The following is a 27,497-nucleotide window of genomic DNA, read 5'->3' as shown; positions in this document are numbered from 1 at the left end:
GGTGGATACCTGATAAGCATTCAACGTCACCATCACCTGCACTTATCACGAGCAATACGCAGCCTATTGTCAAATTCGATTCATACAGGACATATTCTTGTAAACTAGAAACTCAGCATCTTCCCATGGTCGTTTAAGCCATTTACCATGTACTTATACACGGCCGGTCCAAGCGGCCACAAACTCTGGTTTGCTCCGTGAATGCAAGGAAATCAAGTGCTTTTTCGCCCACTGAATCTCTCTACAACTCGTCGTGGTCAGGCTCATCGTCACCACCAGCGCCACCAGCCGAGCCGTAAAGCTTGGAAGTGATGGGGTAGGCGACATCAGACAACTTCTGGAACTGCTCGTCAAAGTCCTCGGCGGCAGCCTCAGCGGCGTTGGAGTCGAGCCAGTCCTGAGTCTCCTTGACGGCCTCAAGGAGGGACTCCTTGTCGTCGTCCTCAATCTTGCCACCGAGACCCTCTTTGTCGTTGACCTGGTTCTTGAGGCTGTAGGCGTAGTTCTCGAGCTTGTTGCGGGACTCAATGCGCTCACGGGTAGCCTTGTCTTCCTCGGCGTACTTCTCAGCCTCCTCAACCATGCGCTCAATGTCTTCGGTGCTGAGGCGGCCCTTGTCGTTGGTGATGGTGATGCTCTCAGCCTTTCCAGTGCCCTTGTCGACAGCGGAGACCTTGAGGATACCGTTGGCATCGAGCTCGAAAGTGACCTCAATCTGGGGGACACCACGGGGCGCAGGGCTACAATCAGGTTAGTATAAGCCAGAATGAACAAGGGCATGGAAATAACTTACGGGATGTTGGTGAGCTCGAACTTTCCGAGCTGGTTGTTGTCCTTGGTCATGGAGCGTTCACCCTCGAAGACCTGGATCAGGACCACGGGCTGGTTGTCCGCAGCGGTCGAGAAGATCTGGCTCTTCTTGGTAGGGATAGTGGTACCACGCTTGATGAGGTGGGTCATGACGCCACCAGTGGTCTCGATACCGAGAGTCAACGGGTTGACATCCATGAGAATGATGGAATCCGTAGCGGCATCACCAGCGAGGACACCACCCTGAACAGCAGCGCCGAAAGCGACAGCCTCATCGGGGTTGACGTCCTTGCGGGCCTTCTTTCCGAAGAACTCCTCGAGCATGGCTTGAACCTTGGGGATACGAGTGGAACCACCGACGAGAACAATGTCATCGATGTCGCTCTTCTTCAGCTTGGCGTCCTTGAGAACCTGCTCAACAGGCTTGAGCGTCTTCTTGAAAAGGTCGTTGTTGAGCTCCTCAAACTTGGCGCGGGTCAGAGTCTCGGAGAAATCCTTGCCCTTGTGGAAAGACTCAATCTCGATCTTGGTGGTCTTCTGGGACGAGAGAGTGCGCTTGGCCTTCTCCACCTCGCGCTTCAGCTTACCCATGGTCTTAGCATCCTTTGTGATGTCGACGCCATTGTCCTTGTTGTACTTCTTAGTGAAGTGGTTGATAATACGATTGTCGAAATCTTCACCGCCGAGGTGAGTATCACCGGCAGTAGATTGGACCTCGAAAACGCCCTCCTCGATGGTGAGGATGGAGACATCAAAGGTACCACCACCGAGATCGTAGACAAGAACCTGGCGTTCTTTCTGGTCCGTCTTGTCGAGGCCGTAGGCCAGAGCGGCTGCGGTAGGTTCGTTTACAACACGGAGAACGTTCAGACCGGCGATGGTTCCGGCGTCCTTGGTGGCAGCGCGCTGAGCGTCGTTGAAGTAGGCGGGAACGGTAACAACAGCGTTCTTGACCGGCTCGCCGAGATAGCTCTCAGCGACCTCCTTCATCTTGCCAAGAACCATGGCCGAAATTTCCTCAGGTGTGAAGGTGGTCTCCTCCTTGTGTACCTCGACGCTGACGTGGGGCTGGCCATTCTTGTTGACGACCTTGAAGGGGAAGTGCTTGAGATCGTTCTGGACGGACTTGTCCTTGAACTTGAGGCCGATAAGACGTTTCTACCCCACAGTTAGTATTGAACGAGGCGAGTGGTGAAACAGCGGTGTGCTTACAATATCGAAAATGGTCCGGTGGGGGTTGCTGGCGAACTGGTTCTTTGCGGCGTCTCCAACAAGACGCTCTTCGTCCGTGAATGCTACCCAGGAAGGAGTAATACGGTTACCTGTAGAGGACACCTGTCAGTTTTTGCGTCTGGTGGCAATACCATCGATAGGCGTACCTTGGTCGTTGACCATGATTTCAACTTTTCCGTTCTTCATGATACCCACACAGGAGTAGGTCGTTCCCAAATCGATACCAATGACGGGGCCGGTGACAGCATTGCTGTCTCCCTTGATGGGCTCCTGCTCGTCAGCGTGTGCTGTTTTGGCCAGCATCAAACCGCCGACAAGGACGAGGAGGAGGTAGAAAGCGATCGACCATGTCGACCGCTTGCTGGCGGTCCGCGAGCTTCGCGCCATTGTATGTGTGGTTTGTGTAGTTGTCGTCTATGAAGACTCGACTGGCCTTTGCAGCGAAAGCCAGGTGCGGGCGCAACTCTTCTAGAGCTCGCAGTGCGGTGGGGGTGGAGTACACAGAAGCTCCGGGTATCAAAAAGAAAAGTGGAGGGAAGAAAAGGCGAGTTGCGAGTGGATGTCGAAGGGAGAAGACGGCGGCGGGCGTCGTTATATGGATTTGGGTCGACGGAACTATTTCGAAGTGAACATGTTGCGAATTCCCAGAAGGGCTTAGTGCGCCCACCCAGCAAGAGCCACCGTGGTCTTTCGCACAGAATTGCAATGTACCTCAGCCTCAGTTTCACCTGCTCTGATGCCGCGGTGTGACAGGACACGTGTAGTTTTTACTAGGTGCTGGAACCTTCTACAGACACAATTCGCCATCCCATGTCTGCCTACTGTAGGTATCCAGGCTGAGTATCCAGGCTGACGTAAAGGCAAGTATCAAAGCTGTACTTTGCAAGGCTTATTATTAATTATCCTCACCCGCTACGAGACTGATGAGCCCTACCAACGCCCACGCCCACGCTCTCGTGTGAATAGAATAGGTACCTACCCATGGATGGCGTATCGCAGGCACCCCGCGCTAGCGAGTGAGCGTCAGCCTCGCCCCCATCTCCAGGGCTGGCTGGATCCATTGAGCTTGGTTCCAGGTGTCCTTTCGCTAGGCTTGTCAAGCGCGGGACAGGTGAGACAACTGTCCACTACTACAGAGTTGTATGCGCTTGGTCTGCTATTGATCACCCCGAATGACTCCGATTCTAATTTGCGACGTCGCCTCAGTTCGTAGAAGAATATCTCCGTGCTTGGCACGTAGAGATGAGAATAGAGTTGTAACCGCAGAAATTACAAAACGTCCCATGGTTAAATTCCACGAGATGTCTTGCACTGGTAGCGTGCATCTCCCATTCCCTGAGACCTTATTCCCGCCAAGGTCCTCACCTCTTCGCCTGCGTCATTCACATGTCACCGTACCTTTCTAAGCTTCGCAGAATGCTTATTTGGCTGCTTCACCGCTTGAAACCATCGTCATCCTACTGCATTCGGTATTTCTCGAGGCATTGATCGCAGCACTAAATTATTGGCATCGTGAGACGTTTTGTCTGGTCGGATTCGGGCTGTGTCAGCACTCGCCGGGACACCCACGGTTGCAAACTTTTCAATCCAAACACTCTTGGTATACTCGAATGGGAACTATGCAACAAAGTGTCGATTCTAGCGCTAAATATTGGCATTTCTGGTGCTCTTAGTATTCTGTTGATTACCATTGCACAGCCGTATATAGTATCATCTCGCAAGCCAAGTGTATGCTTCGCAAACGAGTCCACTCATCGCCACCAGGGCAGATATCCGTTCGTAGCAATGAACAAAACTATTATGCTTGTAAAACTTTGTGCGCAGGTCATCTTTAAGGTACTTTAGCAATTGCAACGACCTTTGAAGATATTCACGCTTCGCTTTGTGACGCCTGCGATTTGATACGCTGCCCATCTCGCGCCTAGCCATTTACCTCACGACTAATCGCACTTTCCCTGACTGGCAGCTTTGCCACAGAGAATGCGCCCTGTGCAACACAAGGAATCTAATCTCGAAATAAAGTTCCTTGGTCTGCTCAGTCTGGAAGTCTTCGTAGAGAATCGATCGCAGCACTAGAGGCTTGGAACGGGCATGTTCGGCATCCATGCCCCAGCCCGAGCCTCAACCGCAAAGTCAGAGATGTCGCCGAAGACATGACCGACCTCATGGATAAATGTGTTGGTGATTAGAAATCGACGTGCAGAGCGTCCCGATAGGCACGACGCGCATCCTTCGGCAAGCTTGTGAATGATTCAAGGATGTGCAAGATATGCGGAGCAAGACCCCTTATTCATCGTTCCAAAGCAGAGAGGTAACCTCACCTAACGCCCGAATTCGCGTACATATCCTCTTTTCCATAAATGGTGGAGGATCACGGTGCTCGGCTATACTTGTCAGCAAATGTGTAAGCTTATAAGCTTCCCATCAAAGTTCTGACTGGCGACTCCACCCATACAACGACGACCTTTAGGGTACTGGGAATCTCGGGGAACCTGGTCCCACATGCTTGACACCTACTACTCGTATCGGCGAAGGCAACATCATACTGCTGCTTGCATCTTACAATTACAAATCAACAATGTGAGTAGGTGACGTGCAAGCTCCAATTGGAAAGGCGGGGCACGATTTTTGGCCCCGCCACAGGGTCTCTTCGAGGACTAAGATCTGTAATCGGTACGTGTGAGAAGAGTGGGAGCAAGTATAAAGCCTCAATCGGCAGCCCACCCTTTGAATTCGACATCACTTGAAGATTTTGTTTTCGAGACTCAGCCTCACTTTCTTCCACCAACCTCAACACTATCGCAAATATGGGTGTCGAAGCCAACACGGACAAGCCGCACTCTCATCATGCCATTCCCAAGGACATCCCAGAGGATGACAGCCTAAGAAACAAAGCCGCACCTGGTGTATGTATATGTCTCAGATAATGGTAGAGTACATCCTGACAAGTCCAGATCTCATACTTCACTCCCCAACAATCCCCACCAGCCGGAACTGCACTTGGTATGCTGGATGGCAGCTCTAAGATCCCAAAGCTCTTCACCCCACTCAAGCTTCGTGGTCTTGAACTCCAGAACCGCATAGCGCTCTCACCGTTATGCCAGTACTCTGCCCAGGACGGCCATCAAACAGACTGGCACATTGCGCATCTGGGTGGCATTATTCAACGTGGTCCCGGTCTTACGTTCATTGAAGCGACTGCCGTTCAGGCAGAGGGTCGCATCACCCCAGAGGATAGCGGACTCTGGAAGGACTCGCAGATGGAGCCACTCCGCAAGATTGTCGAGTTTGCGCACTCGCAGAACCAAAAGATTGGCATTCAGCTCGCACATGCTGGTCGCAAGGCCAGCACTGTTGCGCCATGGTTGAGCAAGGGCGACATTGCTACCAAGGAGATGAACGGCTGGCCCGACAATGTGTACGCCCCTTCGGCGATTGCGTTCAACGACCACCACTGCACGCCAAAGGAGATGACGAAAGAGGACATTGAGAACTTCAAGACTGCATTCAAGCAGGCTATTGAGCGCTCTCTGAAGATCGGCTTCGACACAATCGAGATCCACAACGCCCATGGATACCTTCTCCATTCTTTCCTCTCGCCCGCATCCAACCACCGTACCGACGAGTACGGCGGCTCTTTCGAGAACCGCATCCGTCTCACACTGGAAGTCGTCGACCTCGCCCGGAAAACGATTCCAGACGACATGCCTCTCGTCCTCCGCATCAGCGCCACCGACTGGCTCGAGGAAGCGGGTATCGAAGGTTGGACCCTTGACCAGACCGTCAAGCTCGCTGAGATCCTCGCAGACCGTGGCGTCGACCTCCTCGACGTCTCGTCCGGCGGTCTCCACGAAAAGCAGCACATCCATGGAGGACCCGGGTACCAAGTACCCTTCTCCAAAGCCGTCAAGGATAAGGTAGGTGATAAGTTGCACGTCGGTACTGTCGGTTCGATCACCGAAGGCAAGCAGGCCAACGGCTACCTCGAGGACGACAACCTAGACGTTGCCTTCATTGGCCGCATGTTTCAGAAGAACCCCGGGCTCGTGTGGACGTTCGCGGATGATCTCGGTGTTGAGGGGCGCTGGGCAAACCAGATCCGATGGGGCTTTGGAGGCCGCGGCAAGAAGTAAGTTGTTTACTTGTTGCTTCATGCCTCTCCTGCCCATGCCTCGTCGATGAATTCCTGATTGAGCAATGGGGGAAGTGCGGGAGTTGGGGTTGTTTCGACTAGATTAAACGCGTCGTAGACTATGAATGCATATAGATTCTAATATCAACTCAGGGATCAAGTAATTAAGAAAGACGCATTTGCTAATGAAGCGGCGTTCACGCTGCACAAAGGTGATTAATCACGGTGTTTCTGCATGTCATCAGTTTAAACCTTGTCATCAGCTACGTATAACTATCTTGCGATGACTTGGGATTCTAATTTTACTCCATGTTAACAGCCAAATGCACGAGTGCTCGCAAGCAGGAGGTGAAGGTCATAACATAGATACGAAACACTTCCTCATATTTAGATGCGGACCAGACAGTCATACTCGAAAACCTCACTTCCCGCCTGCAAGATAATCCGCACACTGATCGCCTGCGATCCTTCCAAACACTACACACTCCAGGAGCGACGACCCACCGAGCCGATTCCCACCATGAACGCCTCCTGTGACTTCGCCAGCGCCCCACAGCCCTTTGATAGGCTTTTCGTCTTCTCCTAGCACCTCGCTCTTCACGTTGATCAGTACACCGCCCATTGTGAAGTGCACTACTGGCGTTACTACGCCTACATACACAACTGATTCGGGCGTGGGGTTCTTCAATGTCCAGTTTGCGAACGTCGTCCTGTGGAATTCATCGGTTGCTTCTCCAGCTACAACCTTGGCGTACTGGGTTATGGACTCCAATGCTTGCGGGCCGAGCTCAGCTATCGTGCTCTTCTTCATAAGGCCCTTGAAGAGGTAGAAGTCGATATGCGACTTGGCTGCCTGATATGTGCCTTCGTCGAGGACAACTTGAACAGTCCATTGCTTTGGCGATTCTGAGCTCGGGGTCGTGGTGGTGATTGCATTGGAGACTTTTTCTCGTGTGTCGAGCTCATCCACGAAGCGCTTTCCGTTGAGCAAGAGGATGCCACCCTCTCCTCTTAGTACTTCTGCGCCCAGGAACTTCAGCGGTGTTGCCGCATTCGCTGGATCGACGAAGCCTGTGGGATGCACTTGTACTTGATCCATGTCGATCAGTTGAGCACCTATCGCAGTCAACAGCGGCTGCGTTCCAGGTCGGGGATCGTTGGTCGAGGGATACCCGGCGAGATCTGGACGGTATTTTGCCAGGAGGCCTTCTGCATCGCCGCCGAAGCCTCCCGATGCGAATATGACCGGGCCGTGAAGCTCTTCCTGTTTTCCATCCTCGCGCGCATATGCGACGCCCGTGACGTGCGCTCCATCTTGCAGGACTTTGGTCACGGTACAAGAAGTTCGCAAGTCGAAAAGAGGGCTCTCCTTCAATTGCTTCAAAAGTGCACTCACGATAGCAAAGCCTGGTGGTGCTTGCCCGGCGCCCCTATGCGTCCTGGCATAGGAGTGCCCGCCAAGCTGTGCAACTCGACTCAGGTCTACGCCCTTCTCTTGCACCAACCACTCGACGCCTGCGGCCGAATTCTTGGTCAAGGTCTCAATCAGCTTCTCACGTTGCGCCGTGAAGCTAGACATGGCATGTCCTGCCGACCGAGTGGTGTCATTGTAGAAGGCGTCAAGAGGCTCTGCGACAGGCTGATACGTGGTCGGTGCGCCGTTGATACCAGACGAGGCTTTGATGCTGTTGCCGCCGGGCTTTGCTCCGCGTTCCAGAAGGCGGACGGGAATATTGCGGCTGATTAGTTGCGAGGCTGCGCTGAGTCCTGCTAGCCCCGAGCCCACTACTATGGCGTGTCTTGAAGCCATGCCGGGGTCTGCGATTGGGGCGGACATTGGTGGGTAGTTTTGTTTGTACAGATATGCTATGGTAAGGGCGAGACAGGAAAAGAAGAGAACAGTGAGCATGCGATGAAAGACCATGGCAGATAGGAAGAGTAGATGCAGTTACTGCTAATAAGCCATCAGTCGATGCGATCTAGTCAGCTTCGGCATTCCAAGAGTGCCTCGAACGATCAGGCCATGGTCACGCCTTTGATTCGGTCGTCTGGTAAGCTCTGAACATTGCGCAGAACACCTTTCTGCTCAGCGTGGTGTCGGGCTTCAGGGACACCGAGAAAGGCCCACGGATGACATTTGGCCTTCTATAGCCCGTGTTCTAAACAAAAGGAAGAGGTCCAAAGCACTGGAGGAGTGGACAGGGCCGGAATAGGCCTAGCGTGCGGGTGCCCTCCACGGCTCCCGCCCCACTCCATGTCGAAACTCTCCTTGACACACTCTTTGCATCTGCACATCCTTTACATGGCAACATTACACGCTCCCAGGTCGCGTAGCGCTTTCAAATAAGCAATTCCAGTCGGCTCGGCTCCACTAGTGACAAGTCCCTCGCGCCAGACACATAGGCTCACCGTAGCGCTTGCCCGAATCACCGATTAGCATCTCGGAACCTCGTGCTTCCATTGCACTAGAACGTTTTGTCTTGAAAGTCCGCCGAAAACGCCCAAGACGAAGCGACAGCAAGTATCGCTTCAGCGGAGTCCCTACTCTCCGTGTGCGCGGGAACATGTGTTCCAGTGAAATGCACCTACGGCAAATCCGTGGCGCGGCATCATGCGTTCCGGATGGGTACTCTTTATGTATCTGTACACCGCGCGAATTTTCTCCAATGAGTGCATCCGCTATTCTTCTCACATGATCCCACCTTCCTCAGTACCTTGAGTACGGTCTTTTCAACTTCAACAAGTATGATGAACACATATCTTGACGTGGCGCTGCTGTGCCATCCAGTACTGGCCTTCCTTACCATCCAGCGACCGAAGATGCACGCCAGGGAGTCCAAGTGGCAGTACTTTCTCTTCTCATTCTTGTCGATACTTGCAATACGCTATGCGAGCACCTCCTCATACCTTGCGGTGCCAAACGAGGTCCTGGCCGATGTTTGCCAAACCCAGGATCAGCCGAATCCGATTGCCTCTCTATATCCGATGAATGCGACAGGCACTCTTAACGGAACGATAGCAGTCATCCCTATTTCACTTCAGCTAGCACGAAAGCTCATTCCCAAACAATATGGCATCTTGGAGCATGCGTACCGCGACCTACTTCCTTCCTTTCCTGAGGGCATGTATCCTGCCGTTCTCCAAGCGCTGCATGATCACGAAGTTCAAGCTTTTGGCTACCAGATCCCGGATTTCACAGTAAGTTTCATGGACAGATGATGCTAGACCACGGGCTGATAATAACAGCGCACCGGCATTGAATTCCCATTTGTCGATCTGCTTGGCGACAACACTACATCCTTCAAGTGGGCCCCATCGCTACTCATGTCCGCCGGCCATGAGATCGCCCTGAAAGGGGCAATGGACTATGGAACCAATACTTTCCCCGCTTCCTTTGAGCCCTCGTGCGACGCCTACCGTGCCGTACCTGATGCAAAGCAGCCTGGAACCACCTCCTTCAGCGCAAAGAGCGCCGACGCTGATGCAGCATCCATCACCACACTGTTCTCGTCAATACCTGAGCTACCATATCCACTAGCCTTGTTCAAAAATGTCACCAATCAACCGACCTTTGCTGATGGAAAGACATGCGACAACATGATTCGACTATTCAATACCAGTGTCACGACTACACCGAACCGCATCGAGACCGTGAAGGGGACTGTAAGAGCCAAAATACATCCGTTCGATAGTGAGCAAGAGTGGCGGAACGTTTACGGCTTGCGAATGGATACTGCATTTATTGAGAACAATTACCTGCCATGCGAAAACTTCCGTGGATATGGTGCACAGAATTGAACATACCATGGCCCTGGTATGAAAAGAAATATTTCGGTACTACGTATCGGTGCACGCTTACGTCGCTGACGGCCACTCCTTGTGAAACTCACAAGCGTTGCCGGGCAAGATGCTTGGACGGTCTCGTTCAACGCCACCCTACCACGTGTGGAGGTGTTCGGATACGGAGGTTACAGCGAGGTCTCAAACAATGGTGTACCGCTACACACAGTTCGGCGCCATGACCACGTAGCTAAAGCACCATAGAAGAGCAAAGGAAACGCCCATCAACATGTTCAGCATCAGATGATACCCATAACACGATACTTCAGTTAATATATGTATATATCCTCTCACATCGCAAATACAATGAAACATAACTATCATGCATCATCCATACTTGTACCTTCCTCAACCTCTTTCACAATGAGAATCTGCAGGCAAACACCGGCGGTTCGCTCAACAGTTTCATAAGTATTAAATATGTTGTGTCCAATCCGTATCGTCATCCCCCCCCCAAAAAAAGCAACAAACGAAGATCTAATAATTCTCCCGACCCGCAACCTTGATTTCATTCCTCTCCAAATCAAAAACGACCAGCACATTCTTCAACCACGAATCCCCCAAGACCAGAGTTCCCTGTCCCGCTCTCTGCACTGCTAAAGTGCACAGTTTTCTCGCTAGAAGGTGGACATTAGTAGACATCCCACATACGCATCTCCGAAAGAAGTAACGTACCTGACTTGGACGATGGACCCGGCGTCCTATTCATAAGATCATCCTCACTCATATAGAAAGTCCTCCCATCGATAATAACGCCAAAGCGCGGGGCAGACGCACTACAAGGCACTGTATACAGATCCAACGAAGCACTGTACTTGGCGGGCGGACTGAACAGCGCGGCAATATAATCCGTGATATTGTTGGGCAAATAAACAAGAGAGGAGCCGGAGTCGAGAATGACATTGACAGGCGTATCCGCTGGGTCGATTTTAGGGACTAGGAGCTGGCGGTGCTGCTGCTTGGAGTGACGGGTGGAGCTACCGTGGCGCAAACGATGTGTGGATGGTGAGGGGGGTGTGATGTCGAAGCCGTCAATGTCGATGGAGTAGTATGCGTAGATGTCCTCGAAGATAGGCTGAATGGGCACGGTGACGAAATGGCCGTCATGCTCGACGTCGGGTATACCCCCTATGGCGAGCATGCCTCCTACTCGTGGATTACTGAGCGAGGGCCGACTGAGCGCGAGGCTGAAGATGGGTGCAATTCCCGATTGTTGGGTCCTGAGGGTCAAATTTATTAGCACTACTCCCACGCGCTCGGAGGTCTGTCTAGGGGGATGCAACAGAGATTGAGAAGACTTACAAAGTGAACATGATACTTTTATAATCAAGTGTCATTGCTCCACTGACTATGGCCGGGTACGCAAGTCCCATCAGCCCACTACTCACTCCATCGCCGAGCCAGTATCCATCATCCACAACACCAATCGTCTGGTTAACAACTAGTGCTGGCTGCATGCCGATACTCACACCCCCAATTCCCAACTCTTCAGTTCCGAGCTCGCCTTGAAGGAATTCACCACCGGTGTAGTTCACTCCGAATTCTTCCTCGGACATTCTGGACCAAGTCGACGAATGGCGCGGATTATATAGCCTCGCGAAGCCGCACTTGTCCCTAGAAATGGAACCCATTGTACTGGGATTTCGACATTGGAAAGTCGACGACGCGACCCAGGTATCTGAGCTGCCTGAGTCAATTACGAGAGTAAATTGCTGTCCTGCAAGAGTCACGTCGGCCATGTATACCCGACCCCCGAGGGTGATGAGCGTTTCTTGGATGTCTGCAATGGGTTCATCCTGCCGGCGGTTATTGTCATGGGAGGCAATATTCCTCGCTTTGCGAAGCTTGAGCAGGTGTTTCGAGGATGGAGGAATGAGATGGGGCGCGTTTGGGGCGGTTTTGAGGTGGAGGACGTTGCTCGTTACTGTTTGTGTCAGTCGCGTTCTCCCAACATTGACGGTTTGGAACCATACCTGCGACGCGTGCCGCAGCCCTGTCAGTTAGTGCAAAAACATTATGGACGGACGAAGCAAAGAAAATTATTTGCAACGGCAGCAGCATGGTGGGAAGAACATATGAAGATAAAAAGGAGACAGGAGTAGACGCAACTGTTTACTCGAGAATATATACTATTATTGCGGACTACTTTCTACCTCGCGACTGCCGAAGGATCTTGGCCCCAAGAAAGGGATAGTAGTTGATCTTGAACTCTTGACGCAATCATGGTCAGCGGCTACGCCGCATTCCTAAGCCTGAGAGTGATCTTGTGCGACCAGTGCGGACCTGCACTACCTCGGATATAATGACATCGTCTCAGGTTTGCTCCTCTTAGGGACGTACTAGAAGGCCTAGGCGTGAGGAGCTCTGGTGCCTTCGAGTTTATAGCGGACTTATAGATCAAGCGAACAACCAACCTACTGTGTGCTGGGTCACACTACTAAATCGAGAGAAAGGTGTCGACTAGAAGCAGACTATCAATGAGGAGCTGTAGTAGTGTGTAGAGTGCACCCTTGAATGTCACAACGAGAGAAGAAAGACCATCGAAGAAGATCGACGCACCTGGAGCCTCGTGCTCACCCCGACAGAATGGAAAGGGAAATATAGCTTGATGCAGCGAAACTCGGCAGTCGCAGGCAAGTCCCTTGGTGATCGTTAGAAGCATGCCAAGGGCATCATGGAGAAAGCGTACATGTTCTGATTGGACTAGGTCGCAAGCTCGAGACTTCAAAGTCTCCCAAGTCGCCTCCTTGTTGTACAATTACTGCTGGAAAGACAGCCGCAGCTAAATGTTCGCAAAAAATGCTGTAGTAAGTCGAACCTTTTGGGAATCGTCATGACACACCTTGAACGCCAGATCCAGGAAACGATTACCAACCGCCTCTTCTTCCGCGGCCACCACCACCACCACCACGTCCTCCTCGGCGGCCGCCACCGAATCCGCCCCCTCCGTATCCACCTCCGCCCCATCCTCCACCGCCTCGAGGGCCGTCCATGTCGCCGCCCGATTGCGGATAGGCGTCGCGAGGTGGCGCACGGCCCTTGAGCTCCTTTTGCAAGGCCTCGTAGGACTTGCGCATCTGAGCGTAGCCAAGGTGCATCTTGCCGTAAAAGTGGTCTGCTAATCGACGATCATTGTCAAGGCGACTGAGGTACGCACCGCATACATCGCACACTTGTAGTTTCTGGTGACCGGATGGGCCCCCTGTGTCTGACAGGGCTCTCAGCTCCCTCTCTCGCTCCTCCTTCTCCGCCTTCTTCATTCGGACCTTGGTAAACTCCTGAACGGCCATGTTGACAACGCCTTCTTCGCCCATGATCTGAATCTCAAGCATGCCGGCGTCGATCGACTTGGTGAGTTCGTTGATCGCTTTGAGCTAGGGACAGGTTAGCATGTACTGGAGGCTAGGCTCCATACTCAAGGGACTCACCAAGGCATTCGTCTGCCGAATCTCTTCAGGTGTCTTCTCCAGCCTTCGCTGAGCCGTGTCGATTTTGCGGTTGCAGCTGTCAATGTGATGCTGCATGTCTCTCATGTAGTCAAACTCAAAGCCCCACCTGCGCTTCTGGTCTACGTCTGCGTCTTGGTACTCCGTCTTGAGCGCCTCGTTGTGCACCTTTGAGCAGGGGCCCAGTTCGTTCTTTGTGTTTGTGAAGAGATCGTGCGGGCAGTTTCCGACTAGATACGAGCGACAGACTTTGGGGTCGGTGATGCTGAGCTGCGGCGCGCGCTGGTCGGTGCCGCTCATGAGCTGCTCGCCCATAAGCTGCTCTAAAGTGAGGTTAGTATGTAGTCGGGCGCAGGAAATTCAGGTACATACCGAGCAGCCTACGCGTCTCTGCTGCCGCCATGATGTGTATGCGCGCACTGGTAGAGTTGGGGTTTGATAGTAGAGAGCTCTAACAGCAGCAGCAGCGGGAAGAAATCGCGACCGCGGTAGTGCCAAGTCCATAGTCAGCCAGCCAATCACATGCGGATTGACTTCACTCCTCCGCTCTATACACCTGGCGTCTATATTGCCTAGACTCCTTCCGCGAAGAGAGCGCTGCAATGCTGCGATGCTCTCGTCTCTTTTCTTCTTGTTGCTCAATGCCTTCGTAGCATTCGTCCACGCGAGCTCCGACTACCACGAGCAGCTCCTTCTTCGACCCCTTCCGCAAGGCACACTTCTTGCCTCGTTCAACTTCCGCAGCAACGAGAGCGCTGCCTCGTTCGAGCAGCAGAATTTCCGATACTTCCCGAGGCCTTTCGGGCAGATCTTGCAACATGCGCACGCAAAGGAGCTGCACCTTAGATTCAGTGTTGGGAGGTGGGACGCCGACAACTGGGGCCAGCGGCCGTGGCACGGAGCAAGAGAGGGGGGAACTGGTGTGGAGTTGTGGGCTTGGGTAGAAGCTGACACTGAAGACGAGTATGGAACATAAATACTACACTAAACATTGTATACTAATCTAGGCAGAGCATTCGCACGATGGCTGACGCTCACAAACGCGCTGTCTGGCCTCTTCTGTGCTTCTCTCAATTTCATCGATGCCACCAAAACGATACGACCCGTCATGGCTTTTTCCCCCGAAGGCAGTCACGGAAACACATCGAATCTCCATCTACTGCACGGCACACTGCCTCATGAGGTAGTATGCACGGAGAATCTGACTCCTTTCATCAAGCTGCTACCTTGCAAGGGCAAGGCGGGTATCTCAAGCTTGCTGGACGGCCACAAGCTCTTCGATGCTTCATTTCAGACCATGGCCATCGATGTACGCCCAACGTGCGAGGAAGGCAGCTCCACCTGCTCGTTGGAGATGGAGCAGACTGTTGACATGGTCTTGGACATCGCCCGATCAAAACGTCCACGAGACAACCCCATCCCCCGGCCCCTGCCAATCGAACAGATTGAGTGTGACACTTCGAAGCACTATAACGCGGATGACACTTGCTATCCCTTGAACAAGGGAACTGAACCGTCGTGGACACTAGAGGAAGTGTTTGGAAGGCCACTGAAGGGAGGTTGCCCGTTGCATGAAGAGAGTGGACTAGAGACAAACACTCTTTGTATCAATACGCCACCAGAGCGCACTGTAGAAGTCAACACAACCGGACAGTTTACCGAATCAAAATTGGTTTCGGACACGCTTCGATGTTACCAGTTGCCCACTGGCCCAGACTTCGACCTCGTCCTCCCCGAGCAGAAGATGACTACCGGTCTCGTTCGTCCCGACCCCCCGGTTTTTGCTGCGAGGTCCATCAACGGACATGGTCAGGAACGAGGAAGCACGCAATCTATCATCAGGAATCCTTCCACGACCGAGGCGGTAGAGATTGTGTATTTGGAGTCTCTCCCTTGGTTCATGAAGCCGTACCTTCACACCCTGCGTGCCCATGTTGACACTTCTGATGAGAGCCCAATCAAGGAGACGTACTATCGACCAGCAGTTGATCGAAAGCGCGGCACACATCTTGAGCTACGCATGGTCATCCCGCCTAGCTCTACCTTGACGCTGACCTACGACTTTGAGAAGGCTATTCTGCGATACACTGAGTATCCGCCCGACGCGAATCGCGGCTTTGACGTTGCGCCTGCCGTTATCCGAATTCTCTCGCCACACTCGGGGGACAATAAGGGCATCTACGTACGCACCACTTCGTTGTTGCTGCCACTTCCTACGCCAGACTTTAGTATGCCGTACAATGTTATTATCTTGACTAGCACCGTCATGGCGCTAGGGTTCGGCAACATCTTCAACCTGCTGGTGCGCCGCTTCGTAGGCGTAGATGAGGTGCCAGCGACCGGGGGGTTGAAAGGCATCTTGATGGGCAAAATACATAGACTCAGAGCAATACTCGGGAGGGCCTAAGTAATACAACATGTGCTTAGAAACTTTGAAGACTTCTCCTATGGCCTCTGAGCGTCTGGCAATGATGAACACCCAACGGTTGCTCTTTCCTGAATCGGAGAGTGCTGTCGAAAGCGTACTTTCACCTCCACCGTCACGACGGGTTCTTCCTTCCCCATGCTAACCTGCTGGACCCTTACACCCAACAGTACAGCCTTTGAACACCCACAACACTCATACCACATCCACGAAACTCATATCACATCCACAACACTCATATCACACTCGCATTATACTCACAACTATGGCGATGCCTTCTACCAACGCAACAGATGCACATGGCCTTTTCGCTACTTACAAGGCCATCAAATTTCTACTCATAAACACCATCATCGGCAGCTGCGTCTACCTCATCTTCTCCGCATTTCCAAAAACAAAGCATCACGCCTTCCACTACACCATCATCGTCCTCCTCCTCCTCCTCCGCGTTATCTACCTCGTTTACAACTGCTTCACTCCACGCAGATAGTACAAAACGTCGTAACTTGAGTGACGGGTGGATGGAACGCGACAGTACGCTGCAGGTCCTGTACTATGTCAAACGAGAGATGGCGAAGAAAGGTGTGACATATGAGGTCATGGAGGGCCGGATTGGAGAGCTAGAAGGCACACAGAAGATGTGCGCTAAGGATTATAGGAATTTGATGGGTGCGGTGGACAAAGCAGTGTCGGAACTGGATGATGAGGAGCGCGGAGAGTAAGCTACGAAGGAGGTAGAGAGTGAGATGGAGAACAGCGAGGTGCTGGATGGCAAGGAGCGGTCATTCATGTTCCGATTTCGCCATTCTGGTCGTCGCTGAGGTGGGCTGGCTTATTCTTTTCTAATGGTCAACGCCTGGAGGCTTTAACGCATTTTACATAACCGGTTGCTACCTCATAGTTAGCTATGGAGTCCATTCCCTCATTCTATAATATTCCCCATCATCTCGTACACCACACTACTACTCTTTGCAGTCCTCGGACTCTGCACACTCATCTGACCAAGCAAGAATTTGGAACGATTCCGAACCGAAATCCCCTCGGGTGAGCCGCCAAGGGACATAGACGTCAAAGGAACGAGGAAATAGTAGTAGGCTTTGTGTTGATGGTGCAGTTGCTAATAGTTTGGATGGAACATAGCGTCTGCAACTTGAGATGAGAAGACGGGCTTGTGGGTATTGTAGTGTTAACAAGCACCGATGAGAGTGCCATTGTGTGCGTCTCTACTTGTTTCAGGAGCTGCTCTGACCGCTACGCAATATTCTTGCTCTCCCTAGCCTTCGTCTTTCCATATGCGCCACCAGCCAACTTCCGCATTTCCAGCGCGCGTTTATATGGCGGTGCGGTAGGCGGTTGTACTGGATCCAGGCTCACACGATCCTTGGGTAGGTTATACGTCGCGTCGGAATCATATGCTGAGAGGTCACCGCATGCTAGAAACGGAGCAATCCATCGCTGTCCACCTTCTTCCACGTCATCTTCATCTTCGCTTTCAGACCCTAAATCTAGCTCGATCGCCCCATCTTCCCTCACGTTCCGTGACACCTTCTTCTCCTGCTTCGGCGCATCTTGGGGGATGGGTAGTTGTGTTCCTGCACCTAACGGCTTGTCTAGACTTGGTGTGAATCCCTTTGGCGGGCGAAAGCCCTCACATACGACAAATGCTTCGATACTGCTTGCGCGACTGCTCCGTGGTTTCGCTACCCTCACCCTCTCGAATACGATCTTCAGTTGCGCAAACAGCAGGTCCACATCCTTTCCTCGGAAGATCTTTGCTACAAACTTGCCGCCAGGCTTCAGAACACAAAGGGCAAGGTTGAGTGCGGCCCAGAGTAGTTGGCTTTGGACGTAAATGTCGAGATCGTGAAGGCCAGTGACATCGGGCGCGCCGTCTGAAATGACAAGGTCTACAAATGAAGACGGAGTGGTAGAGTTAGGATCATATGTGTCAGGGTCAAGCGCCTTCAGCATAAGAGGGATGGTCGAGGGATGTGTAATGTCGGCGCGCATTGTAGTGACGCCTTCAAGCGGACTCATGGGTTGTAGGTCGATAGCGACAATTCTGACCCCGTCTCTCGGCTTTGGCCGCTGCTCTTTCAATTCAGCCTTGTCTTCTGAGTTGTTGACTGCCTCCTTCTCTAGCCCAAGAACATAGTTCCGTGTCGTAGCTTGCTTTTCTTGCCAGCCTGCTCGTCCAAACTTCTCGCCTTTGATGAGTACTCTTGACAGCACCTGACTCCAACTTCCTGGCGCGGCACATAGATCAACGACCCTAGTAACACCCTCGAAGAGATTGAACTCTTCGTCTAGCTGCAAGAGCTTGTACGCAGATCGAGCTCGCCACCCCTCTTCTTTTGCTAGTCGGTAGTATGCATCTCGCTTGTCTTTCGAGGACTTCCCCATTCTCACTCCTTCCGCGCAGATACGACGCTCAAAAACGTATTTTCAAGTTCTTGAGGCCTATATTAACTCAGGCTTCCGGTGCTGGCTCAGCTTCTTGCCGTGTATAAATGTGATTTTGGCAGACTTCGAATTTTGCTGCTCGTTTACACTCCCTGATATCCCTTTGCGGGGTGGTAGACCTGGATCCACTTTACTCGCGGATGATTTTCCCTGCTCTTACTGCTTTACTGTACCGTACTCTGCAAAGACGGACCTGTTCTCGAAACTTTGGGGATATGAGTGCTGGTTTCACGTGAAATGTGCGGGCGAATGTCGTTGGGCAAGTATAGCCGAGCGGGGCTGTCGGACTACCGAACGCCGACTGGTTTTCAAAAAATCTAAGAAACTCTCGAAGTCGCGACAACGATCAATCGCATAGCATACATGATGAAGCGCCCTCATGCTGCTCCAAAAGCGACTCGCAAAGTGCAGCACAAACGCCAGAAGATCGACGACTTCCCAAAGCCGCTGCCGACCAAACCCCAGCGCAAAGTACGGCTAGACGAGCTAGGATGGAAGCCCGTGTCGATGCCCGACCGATTGGAAGACTTCGAAGGCTTCTACGGGCTTGAGGAGATCGACGATGTTGCAATAGTCAAGGACGGCACAACTGGGAACCTTACGTTCGAGACCACAAAGACGGAAGAAGAGGTTGGACAGGACATAGAGGAAGCATGGCGCCGTGAAGAGCAGGAGGCTCAGCGTTTGGAGAAAATAACATTTGGCGACGAAAAGGAGCCCGAGGAAGATGAAACTAGGGAAGATAAGACTAATCATGAGGTTACGAAAGAGGTGCCACAGAAAGAGAGTGTCGACGAGTCGTGGGAGGGATTCAGCGATGACGAGGCTGCGCAAGACAGTCAAGAGGAGACTACACCTGTCGTGAACGACAACTCGAAAGACAGAAAGGAGACAAAGAAGCAAGAGGCAAAGTCGAAAAAGAAAGAGAAGAAAGGTGCAAAGGTAGAAGCTCCGACAGCAAATGGGAGTAAGAAGAGTGAGGATGAAGAGTCTGACGAGGACGACCGCATCGATGGGGAGACTTTCGGTCCTGGTGCTTTTGATATCTTGGCTAACCAGCCTGAGGACGAAGAGGACGAGGTAGACGTGTCTGCTTGGGCCGAACTAAATCTGTCCGAAGAGGTATTGGACTCGCTAGCGAAGCTCAGGTTCTCGAAACCCACTGAAATTCAGGCTTCAACAATTCCCGAGATCATGGCTGGAAGAGACGTCATCGGAAAGGCTTCTACAGGATCTGGAAAGACACTCGCTTTTGGAATCCCAATCGTGGAAGCTTTCCTTGCCTCTCGATCAGCTTCAGAGGAGCCAAAGGACAAGGGGCCGATTGCTCTTATCATCGCGCCCACTCGAGAATTGGCACACCAAATCAACGCCCATCTAATCGCTCTTTGCGATAAGGGGGATTTCGATGCTCCACATGTAGCATCAATCACCGGTGGTCTATCAGTCCAGAAACAGCGACGACAACTTGAGAAAGCAGACATTGTCGTGGGAACGCCAGGGCGATTGTGGGAGGTCATTAGCACTGGTCAAGGTCTTCTAGAGAAGTTCCAGCAGATACAGTTCTTAGTTGTGGACGAGGCTGATCGTCTACTGAGCGAAGGACATTACAAAGAGCTTGGAGAGATCCTCAAGATCTTGGAAAAGGACGATGAAGCTGATGACACCGAATCAGGGGCTCAACGCCAGACTTTGGTCTTCTCCGCAACTTTCGGCAAAGGTTTACAGCAAAAGCTTGCTGGTAAAGCCAAAGGCGGTTCTGATCTCATGAGCAAGCAACAGTCTATGGAATATCTTTTGAAGAAGCTTAACTTTCGAGAAGAGAAGCCTGCGTTCATCGACGCCAACCCAGATTCGCAGATGGCGAGCAGGCTAAAAGAGGGTTTAGTTGAATGTGCGGGTACCGAGAAGGACCTTTACCTCTACTCGCTCCTGATGTTCTACACAAAGAAGCGCGCTCTGGTATTCACGAACTCTATCTCAGCGGTTCGACGTTTGACGCCGTTCCTTCAGAACCTCGCTTTACCGGCCCTGCCGCTGCACTCCAACATGCCACAGAAAGCCCGTCTACGCTCCATCGAGCGCTTCAAAGAGCGACCTGGCTCGATACTTGTCGCCACAGATGTTGCCGCTAGAGGTCTGGATATTCCTAAGGTCGAGTTAGTCATTCATTACCATCTGCCCCGCGCGGCCGACACTTACGTACATCGATCTGGACGTACTGCGCGTGCAGAAGCTTCAGGGTCTAGTATCCTGATATGTGCACCTGAAGAAGTCGGTGGAGTGCGAAGACTGATTGCCAAAGTACACGCCCGTGCCGGAGATGCACCCAAGTCGAAGAAGACGGCGTTCTTCATCCGCACATTAGACATCGACCGCCGTATTGTCTCCCGTTTGAAGCCACGCGCCACAATATCGAAACAGCTAGCAGACACTGTCATTGCAAAGGAGAAGAAGCACAGCAATGACGACGTTATGCGACAAGCTGCAGAAGATCTGGGCGTCAACTATGATAGCGAAGAGTTCGAGAAGGAAGCCAAAGGAAAACGAGGTCGCGGAACCGGGAGGAAGAAGAAGGAGAAGGAAGCGAGTGAAATGACAAAGGCCGAAATGCAGGCTTTAAGGTGGGAACTAAAGGGTCTGCTAAGTCAGAGGATCAACACAGGGGTCAGTGCGAGATACTTGACGAATGGCGGGATTGATGTGGACGCGCTCATGGCTGGAGATGGAAACATGGAATTCTTGGGTACAATAGATGGCCTTGGACTTGAAGACGAGGAGTAGTCCTGAGTATGGCAAATAGAATATGGCAACAGTTGGAGAAACCGATTGAAAAGAAGCAAACCGCAAACAACAGCTTTTACTACCGCTTGCTTCGACCAAGCCCATCTACGCAAACTTTCAGTACTGTGCCATCATCGCACTTATAATCATGTTGCCGCAACCGTCGTCTCATGTCCTCTTCCACTTCAATCATGACTTCTAATGATGACCGCGAGCTTTCCGCTACTTTAGATACGGATACGGACACGTCTATCGACGGTGAGACGGACATGAGTATTGACGACGAGACAAGTTCTACCACGACAGTAGATGCACTTCCCGAGCTACACATACGCATCAAGAACATGCTCTTGCCGCTCAAGATCCTCGCGCCGACCCTCTACGCACTTGTACGCATCGGTTTCGTCCACTCCTCTCTCGAGTTACTAGATTACAGTTTCTTCATCCCTCTCCTACTCATCTTCCTCCTCGCCACCATCACCGATTGCACCCGCTCCCGCGCCGATCAAGCACGCAAAGCGCACGCGTCGCAGTTCAAACAGTACACCATTATGCTCGGCGAAGCAGGAACAGCGCTCCAGGCTAGCAACGAAGCTATCGTCGAACTTCGACAAGGACAGGAAATGTGCCAACGCAGCTGGGAAGAAGCGACAAGCGAACTGAAGCAAGTGTACGAAAAGCTCAACCAATCGCAAAGGCAACGAATTAAAGAGTACGATGAGCTACGCAGAAATACCAACGATATGCAAATAGTGTCCTACCAGGCGCGATACGAGCACCAGCAACTCCTCATCGACACGTTGACCAAGCTCGTCAAGAAGTTCAAGAACGTCCCGGTACCCAAGGTAAAGGGCGTGAGTCCTAGTAAGGCGAATACCAACACATTGACGGGGCCGTTGGAGCGCCTCGCTATGGTACTGAGACGTGCTCAGCATACGACGGAGAAACGGGTAGCGGTGGCTGAGAAGATCAAAGCCGTGCTTGAGCGGGAGGAGTTGTCGACACCAGAGATCAATGAGTTGATCGGGGACGCGGAGAAGGATTTGAAGGACGCTCCGAGTACGCCGTTGCAGCAGGCTCCTCTCGATGGCTCTGGACTCTCTACAACGACAGACTCAGTCACGGATGATGCGTTCGAGGTCAAGCTGGATGCGCACTTTGAGAGGTTGGATGCGTTTCTCCAGAGCGTTGCGACTAAATCAGGGGAAGAGGAGGACAAGGGTGACGACACGCATGGTGCAGGTTACGGCGAAGTTTCTTCGACTCTGGAGTAAATTGTTTCCTTAAATCGCTCCACATGGAATGGATGGCCACGTGTGAGGCTTGTCATTGTATTCCTAGATCTCATGCATGGTAGAGAAAAGTAGAAACCTAGACAGGCAGACCAGACGTTATTTTTCATACCGTTCTCCTACCGACTTCGATGTGCCTCCAGGAAGATCATTCGTTCTGTGATCCCACCCCAGCCATCAATCGTATGTTTCTTCTCCAGCCTCGCCATCGCAACACCATCTCCACTTTCTACCGCTTCGTCGTCTTCAATGCTCCATATGCCCCTCTGATTTGGCAGTGGTTTGCCCTCCTTCCAGGCATCCAGCACCTGAACTGCAAGGCCAGGTCGGAGGCGTGTTCGTTTGAGCGCTTTGACGACGAATTCATTAGACATTCCGTCTGCATATTGCTCGTCGAAGAACTCATCGATCTCCTCAGCTTCTAATGGGATGTCGGGATCGCCTGAGCCGGTAGATGACGACGATGAGGGGGTTGGTGATAGCGATGCGGTGCGCAGGTCAAGATTGAGCTGGGGATAGGAGAGTTGGGCTATGTCTTTGTCGTCGAGCGATCGGCGGAATTCTTGTAGTGATTGTGTAGTTGATGCGTCTGACTCTGGTAGTTGAGTGGGTGATGAACTCCTTTGGGGATCTGTTCGAGCTCTGGGTTCGCTAATAACGTCTTGAGAAGGTGAAGAAAGAATTGCTTGGGTATCGAAATTGGACGGTTTCTGACGGGCGGCGCGCGGGGTGGGTGTGTTTGGAGGAAGGTCATCTGCAGATTCGGTGTCATACCCATCGGATGGTGAGGGCAATCGCTCGATTTGTGAAAACTCATTAGACTCTATACTCTCCGCGATATGGCTTTCTTTCTTCGCATTACGTTTGTCCATCGCAATAATGTCTTGTCGGATCTGTTCCTGTGAAGGGTCTTCCGCAGCTTCTAATTGCGATGTCGGGGACGAGGAGCTCTCGGCGGAGGCTAGTTCAAGTGGTTGCATCTGTGTGCCGACGAGCTCTGTCTGTTGTGCTCTATCGTCCGTTGAAGGTGTCGCACTCGCACTTCTTCGGCGTTTGGTAGGCCGGGATGAATCCTCCTGCTCGTCCTGCTCCTTTACAATCTCATCTTCACGTATTCGTTTCATTGCCTTCTCGTACAGTTCATTCAGGTACTTTGGAGACTCGTGACGGGCCGTTGAGGATGACAGCAGCTTTACCTCTGAAGTCAGCTTAGCCTCTTCCCCCACAGCGCACTTCAGGTTGGCTATGTCCCTAGCTATGTATGCTGTTTTGTCTTCTTCGAAGCGCTCATTTTCAGTCTCTAATGGCTGGTGTGCCTCAGTTGCCTTCTCTTTGGAGACAGTCGACTCTTCCTCAGGCTCATCCAGCTCTTGGCGTTGTTGACTAAAAGATTGGCTCTGTCCTGCGCTGCTGCCGTTATACTTGCGCGAAACCTTCTTCTCAATCTGCTCTCTTTTCCACGCTGGATCACGCAGCCACTGTGGACGGACGACCTTCTCATAGTATTGTTGCCACTGTTTGGCCGTTTGATTGTCTTGCTCTTCAGCCCATCTTGCCCAAGAGGCTTCGTAACCAGCCTGTCCTGCTAGTCCATCGATGATTTCCACGAAGGCGTATAACTCTTCCCAATCGTCTGAGCTGAACATGCCCGCAAGTTCGTCCAAGGTATACTCGTCTTTCGTTCGAGCTTTGCCCGGTCCGCTGACCTTATCCGCGGCCTGGCTCTGCTCGTTTTTGAGCGCCGACAGATTAGTTCGCTTGGAAGAAGAAGGCACGGTAGGCGTTCGTTCGTTGGACTGGTCTGAAGGTGGAGATGGGGGAGCGTTATCGGGGATATTGAAGGCAGATGGAGGCCTATGTCGTAGCTGCTTGAGATAGCGGTCCCGCCATGACTGCCACGTGTGTCGCGGGTACTGTGTGCTGTGAGTCTATAGTCTCGTATTGGTTTCGGCGATGTATGCGCATACCTTCGATTCCAGTTGCTTGTATATTTCATTTCCACTCGCTAGGCTGCCTGCTGCCGCAGCGTCGCTCACCCATTTGTACAGTATCCTGTCTTCTTCGGCTGTGTATGCTGCTCTTCCACCCTTTGCCGGTCTGTTGAGCGCGCCTGGCTCACGCGCCTCTCCTACGCGCGGTCCACATCGATGGTCCTCGGGATCTTGAATTTGGCCTTGTTCGATAGACTTGTCTACAAACTCATACGATATGGACCCCGGTGGACAGTCTCGTCGGCAGTGGTCTGCAATGAGATAGTCGGCAAGCTTCTCGACCAGCACGACCTCTCCGCCATTCGCCTTGATGTCTTGTAGTACATGGAGTCGCGTTGGCATGCGCTGCGCAACCCAGAACTTCTTGCCGGCGAACAACTGGCCCTGACGCTCGAGCTCGACACCTTCGGCGACATTGTGGTATATGGTTGGCGCGGCCATGGCGGAGGCTGTCGGTGAAGTGGACGCGCCTATGCGAAACGCGTGCTCACATGTGTCGAGTCGTAGGTGGGGACCGTGGGGTGCGTGGCAGCCGCGGCGGTCGGGGCTTCGTTTTCACAACACCGTGATAGCATCAACTTGCTTACCATGCACTCACTCTATATGACATTCGACTGACTATTGAGGTTTGTGGTGATCCGCCTTCGTCTTTCTCTGTCCCGCAATGCAGCTCGCTTGGCCAATGTGAGCTGCTTTCAACATGACCCTCGCCCGCAACATCATCGTCTTCACAGTCACCGTGTCTCTTGTCACATTCGTAGCGTTTTTTGGACGTCTGCCGGCTTTTAGGTATTCGTCGCCTTCTAGCTCTACATATCCATTCCTAAACATGACAGGAACACGCCCATAGGCTTCCTGCACCGGCTCCTCATCGTATACATCCCCTCGGCACTCCGCAACCTCGACCTTAAACTCACCAATGGCCGCATCACGAACGGGGGCTTCCGTTTGGGCCACTATCTCATGCATGACAAACACCCGCTCGTTGTCATCTTCTTCCTCGGCCTCGTGACCGCGTGCGCTTCGCTGTTTCTTCCCGCCCTTTGGCACCTACTTCGCCCGCACCATAAGCTCCTCGTCTTCCTACTGCTACCACAGCCCTATATATTCCTATACCTGAGCGCCAAGAAGAACACCCAGACCTATATAAACACGCTGAACCATGCCGAGCAGATGCGGTACTACCCGTACGATAGGGTGCTGTACTATCCTGGGCATACCTGCTCGACTTGCAAGTTCCTGAAGCCGGCAAGGAGCAAGCATTGCAGTATATGCAAGACCTGTGTATCGAGAATGGACCACCATTGCATCTGGGTCAATAATTGCCTTGGTCGTGGCAATTACAAGTGGTTCCTGGCCCTGTTGTTGTCTACGGCCATCTTGATAGCCTATGGAGCATACCTAGCCTATCTTACTCTAACACCGTTGGCCGAGCGACAGTACAACAAGTATGAGCGATGGTACATATACGTACCCAAGCCAGGCTCGAACTCTTCCAGCTGGTTCACTTATTTTGACAAGAAAGGTCATTATTTTCTCGCGTTCACGAGCATTTACCTCGACGTAGGCGGTATCCAAGCCTCAGGTGTCGGCTTGCTCGCGCTTTTGACTTGGCCTCTCCCACTCGGTCTACTTGCGTATCACGTCTACCTCATCTGGGCCGGGATGACCACGAACGAAAGCGGGAAGTGGGCAGACTGGAGCGACGACATGGCAGATGGCGTAGTCTTCCTAGGGCAGCGGAAAGAAGACACAATGCGTGAAAATCGCTCGGACACCCATATGCATGCTATTCCTCTTCGCTCTGGTCGTTCTTCTTCAAGCTCCCCGATTCCACCGGAGGACGAAGAGCCTCTTACAACATGGCCGCTTGAGAGTAGACACGTACTCGTCCGAACACGAACCGGACAAGCACCGAAGACTCTTCCAAGTCACATCAAACACGTTGCGAAGGAGGGAAGCTTCGAGCAAGTATGGAGTCTCGCTGCAGTGGAGAATGTATATGACTTGGGGTTCTGGGACAACCTCCAGGAGGTTCTGTTCAACTGAACTCCCATACATAGATCCAAACAATATAAAAATACTTGTATTCCAAAGTGAATCGATTCCCCGCCGTGAGGCTGCAAACACCCTTGCCGCTGATCTCGGAGCCTCCACGCGTTCATGCAAAACCTGCTGGTATTGCGCGGGAGTGCGGGATGACATCATTTTCTCCCCTCAACACCCAGCGCATATACAAATGTGAGGTACCTCGCCGGCAAACCTCTCCACGTCCAATCGCTAACCAAAATTCAACCCCTAAAAAAGGCTACAAAGATATCTTCAACCATCTTCAAATACTGACTTTGAGATAAACCATTATCACCATGTCGTCAAGCTCCCTCACAAAGAAAGAAGCGCAACAGCAGCAAGTCCAGCAGCAAAAGCAAGACGCGCGCGATGTAGAGACGCAAGAACATCATGCTAGTGCGAATGCTTCGGTATGTCTTTGATTTTGTTTTTGTCTTTTCTCTATTTCCCTATTCCTGCATACTCTGTAGCAAAACTCTCCACCAACGAGGGAGCAAAAAGAAAAAAGAACGCAGTTATACCCCAAGCGCAATGCAGATAATCTCGCAAAGAAACTTGAGAAGGAGAGTCCCAGACCAAGCCAAACTAACAGAGTAAAACCCAACAGGCCGGCCTAAACTTGAACATCCTCGGCGCGCTATCCGGCGCATTCAGTTCCAAGTCCAAGAAAACAACGCATCAGAACGCCGATGGGTCATCACACACGGTGGAAGACAAGCATGATAAAGGTATGAAAACCCAATGTTCCTCGATTCTTAACCCGTCCCATCTCTTACACTCTCCGATTTACTCTATACCCTTTAGTCCAAGATTTGTGCTGATAATGTATTCAATAGGCGTGGCAAACGGCGTCGCTCAAGGCCAGGGCAATGCGTTCGCGGCAGCAAATGCCCAGGAGCATAGCTTGAAGGCGAAAGAGAGGGGCGTGGGACAGGAAGCGACGCAAGCGAAGACGCTCAAGGGAAAGAAGGAGGAGGTGAATCATTTGGGTCTTGAGAACTAAATCAATGA

The 27,497-nt window shown here is 52.2% G+C and overlaps 13 protein-coding genes across 13 annotated transcripts; 8 read left to right on the top strand and 5 right to left on the bottom strand.

Annotated features, from left to right (window-relative positions):
- Positions 1–241: 241 nt before the first annotated feature.
- K460DRAFT_400313 (heat shock protein 70) lies at positions 242–2,430 on the bottom strand (the record flags this gene model as incomplete). The annotated part of the gene is made up of 4 exons (XM_040936315.1): positions 242–740; positions 794–1,968; positions 2,023–2,132; positions 2,190–2,430. 4 exons carry the CDS (start codon positions 2,428–2,430, stop codon positions 242–244), a joined length of 2,025 nt encoding a protein of 674 aa, XP_040792806.1.
- Positions 2,431–4,404: 1,974 nt separating this feature from the next.
- On the top strand, positions 4,405–6,352 carry K460DRAFT_326883 (FMN-linked oxidoreductase). The gene is made up of 2 exons (XM_040930641.1): positions 4,405–4,949; positions 4,998–6,352. Exons 1-2 carry the CDS (start codon positions 4,851–4,853, stop codon positions 6,174–6,176), a joined length of 1,278 nt encoding a protein of 425 aa, XP_040792805.1. The 5' UTR covers positions 4,405–4,850; the 3' UTR covers positions 6,177–6,352.
- K460DRAFT_361068 (Flavocytochrome c) lies at positions 6,329–8,283 on the bottom strand. The gene has a single exon (XM_040932386.1). It carries the CDS (start codon positions 8,097–8,099, stop codon positions 6,597–6,599), a length of 1,503 nt encoding a protein of 500 aa, XP_040792804.1. The 5' UTR covers positions 8,100–8,283; the 3' UTR covers positions 6,329–6,596.
- A 712-nt stretch (positions 8,284–8,995) lies between these two features.
- On the top strand, positions 8,996–9,973 carry K460DRAFT_270494 (uncharacterized protein; the record flags this gene model as incomplete). Its single annotated transcript, XM_040927657.1, has 2 exons — positions 8,996–9,373; positions 9,422–9,973. 2 exons carry the CDS (start codon positions 8,996–8,998, stop codon positions 9,971–9,973), a joined length of 930 nt encoding a protein of 309 aa, XP_040792803.1.
- A 519-nt stretch (positions 9,974–10,492) lies between these two features.
- On the bottom strand, positions 10,493–13,864 carry K460DRAFT_372544 (LUC7-domain-containing protein; the record flags this gene model as incomplete). Its single annotated transcript, XM_040934520.1, has 6 exons — positions 10,493–10,632; positions 10,691–11,202; positions 11,624–11,939; positions 12,918–13,389; positions 13,444–13,784; positions 13,834–13,864. 6 exons carry the CDS (start codon positions 13,862–13,864, stop codon positions 10,493–10,495), a joined length of 1,812 nt encoding a protein of 603 aa, XP_040792802.1.
- A 207-nt stretch (positions 13,865–14,071) lies between these two features.
- Positions 14,072–15,868, top strand: K460DRAFT_273528 (GPI transamidase component GPI16 precursor; the record flags this gene model as incomplete). Its single annotated transcript, XM_040927887.1, has 2 exons — positions 14,072–14,424; positions 14,473–15,868. The coding sequence occupies 2 exons, from the start codon at positions 14,072–14,074 to the stop codon at positions 15,866–15,868; spliced, it is 1,749 nt and encodes a 582-aa protein (XP_040792801.1).
- Positions 15,869–16,151: 283 nt separating this feature from the next.
- On the top strand, positions 16,152–16,608 carry K460DRAFT_400306 (uncharacterized protein; the record flags this gene model as incomplete). The annotated part of the gene is made up of 2 exons (XM_040936314.1): positions 16,152–16,375; positions 16,422–16,608. 2 exons carry the CDS (start codon positions 16,152–16,154, stop codon positions 16,606–16,608), a joined length of 411 nt encoding a protein of 136 aa, XP_040792800.1.
- Positions 16,609–17,137: 529 nt separating this feature from the next.
- On the bottom strand, positions 17,138–18,289 carry K460DRAFT_326864 (FtsJ-domain-containing protein; the record flags this gene model as incomplete). Its single annotated transcript, XM_040930640.1, has 1 exon — positions 17,138–18,289. The coding sequence occupies one exon, from the start codon at positions 18,287–18,289 to the stop codon at positions 17,138–17,140; it is 1,152 nt and encodes a 383-aa protein (XP_040792799.1).
- A 426-nt stretch (positions 18,290–18,715) lies between these two features.
- Positions 18,716–21,133, top strand: K460DRAFT_372541 (DEAD-domain-containing protein; the record flags this gene model as incomplete). The annotated part of the gene is made up of 2 exons (XM_040934519.1): positions 18,716–19,210; positions 19,325–21,133. The coding sequence occupies 2 exons, from the start codon at positions 18,716–18,718 to the stop codon at positions 21,131–21,133; spliced, it is 2,304 nt and encodes a 767-aa protein (XP_040792798.1).
- Positions 21,134–21,324: 191 nt separating this feature from the next.
- K460DRAFT_400303 (uncharacterized protein) lies at positions 21,325–22,407 on the top strand (the record flags this gene model as incomplete). Its single annotated transcript, XM_040936313.1, has 1 exon — positions 21,325–22,407. One exon carries the CDS (start codon positions 21,325–21,327, stop codon positions 22,405–22,407), a length of 1,083 nt encoding a protein of 360 aa, XP_040792797.1.
- Positions 22,408–22,544: 137 nt separating this feature from the next.
- K460DRAFT_269715 (uncharacterized protein) lies at positions 22,545–24,857 on the bottom strand (the record flags this gene model as incomplete). The annotated part of the gene is made up of 2 exons (XM_040927595.1): positions 22,545–24,338; positions 24,393–24,857. The coding sequence occupies 2 exons, from the start codon at positions 24,855–24,857 to the stop codon at positions 22,545–22,547; spliced, it is 2,259 nt and encodes a 752-aa protein (XP_040792796.1).
- A 132-nt stretch (positions 24,858–24,989) lies between these two features.
- Positions 24,990–26,526, top strand: K460DRAFT_361062 (palmitoyltransferase swf1). The gene is made up of 2 exons (XM_040932385.1): positions 24,990–25,205; positions 25,253–26,526. The coding sequence occupies exons 1-2, from the start codon at positions 25,117–25,119 to the stop codon at positions 26,463–26,465; spliced, it is 1,302 nt and encodes a 433-aa protein (XP_040792795.1). The 5' UTR covers positions 24,990–25,116; the 3' UTR covers positions 26,466–26,526.
- A 256-nt stretch (positions 26,527–26,782) lies between these two features.
- On the top strand, positions 26,783–27,489 carry K460DRAFT_400300 (uncharacterized protein; the record flags this gene model as incomplete). The annotated part of the gene is made up of 3 exons (XM_040936312.1): positions 26,783–26,896; positions 27,094–27,214; positions 27,323–27,489. The coding sequence occupies 3 exons, from the start codon at positions 26,783–26,785 to the stop codon at positions 27,487–27,489; spliced, it is 402 nt and encodes a 133-aa protein (XP_040792794.1).
- Positions 27,490–27,497: the final 8 nt, after the last annotated feature.

This window comes from Cucurbitaria berberidis, assembly GCF_010015615.1.
Source record: "Cucurbitaria berberidis CBS 394.84 unplaced genomic scaffold K460scaffold_1, whole genome shotgun sequence".
In the NCBI taxonomy this organism is placed as follows: Eukaryota; Fungi; Ascomycota; class Dothideomycetes; order Pleosporales; family Cucurbitariaceae; genus Cucurbitaria; species Cucurbitaria berberidis.
The sequence above is the reverse complement of the archived record's forward strand: the minus strand, read 5'-3'. Positions and strand labels throughout refer to the sequence as shown.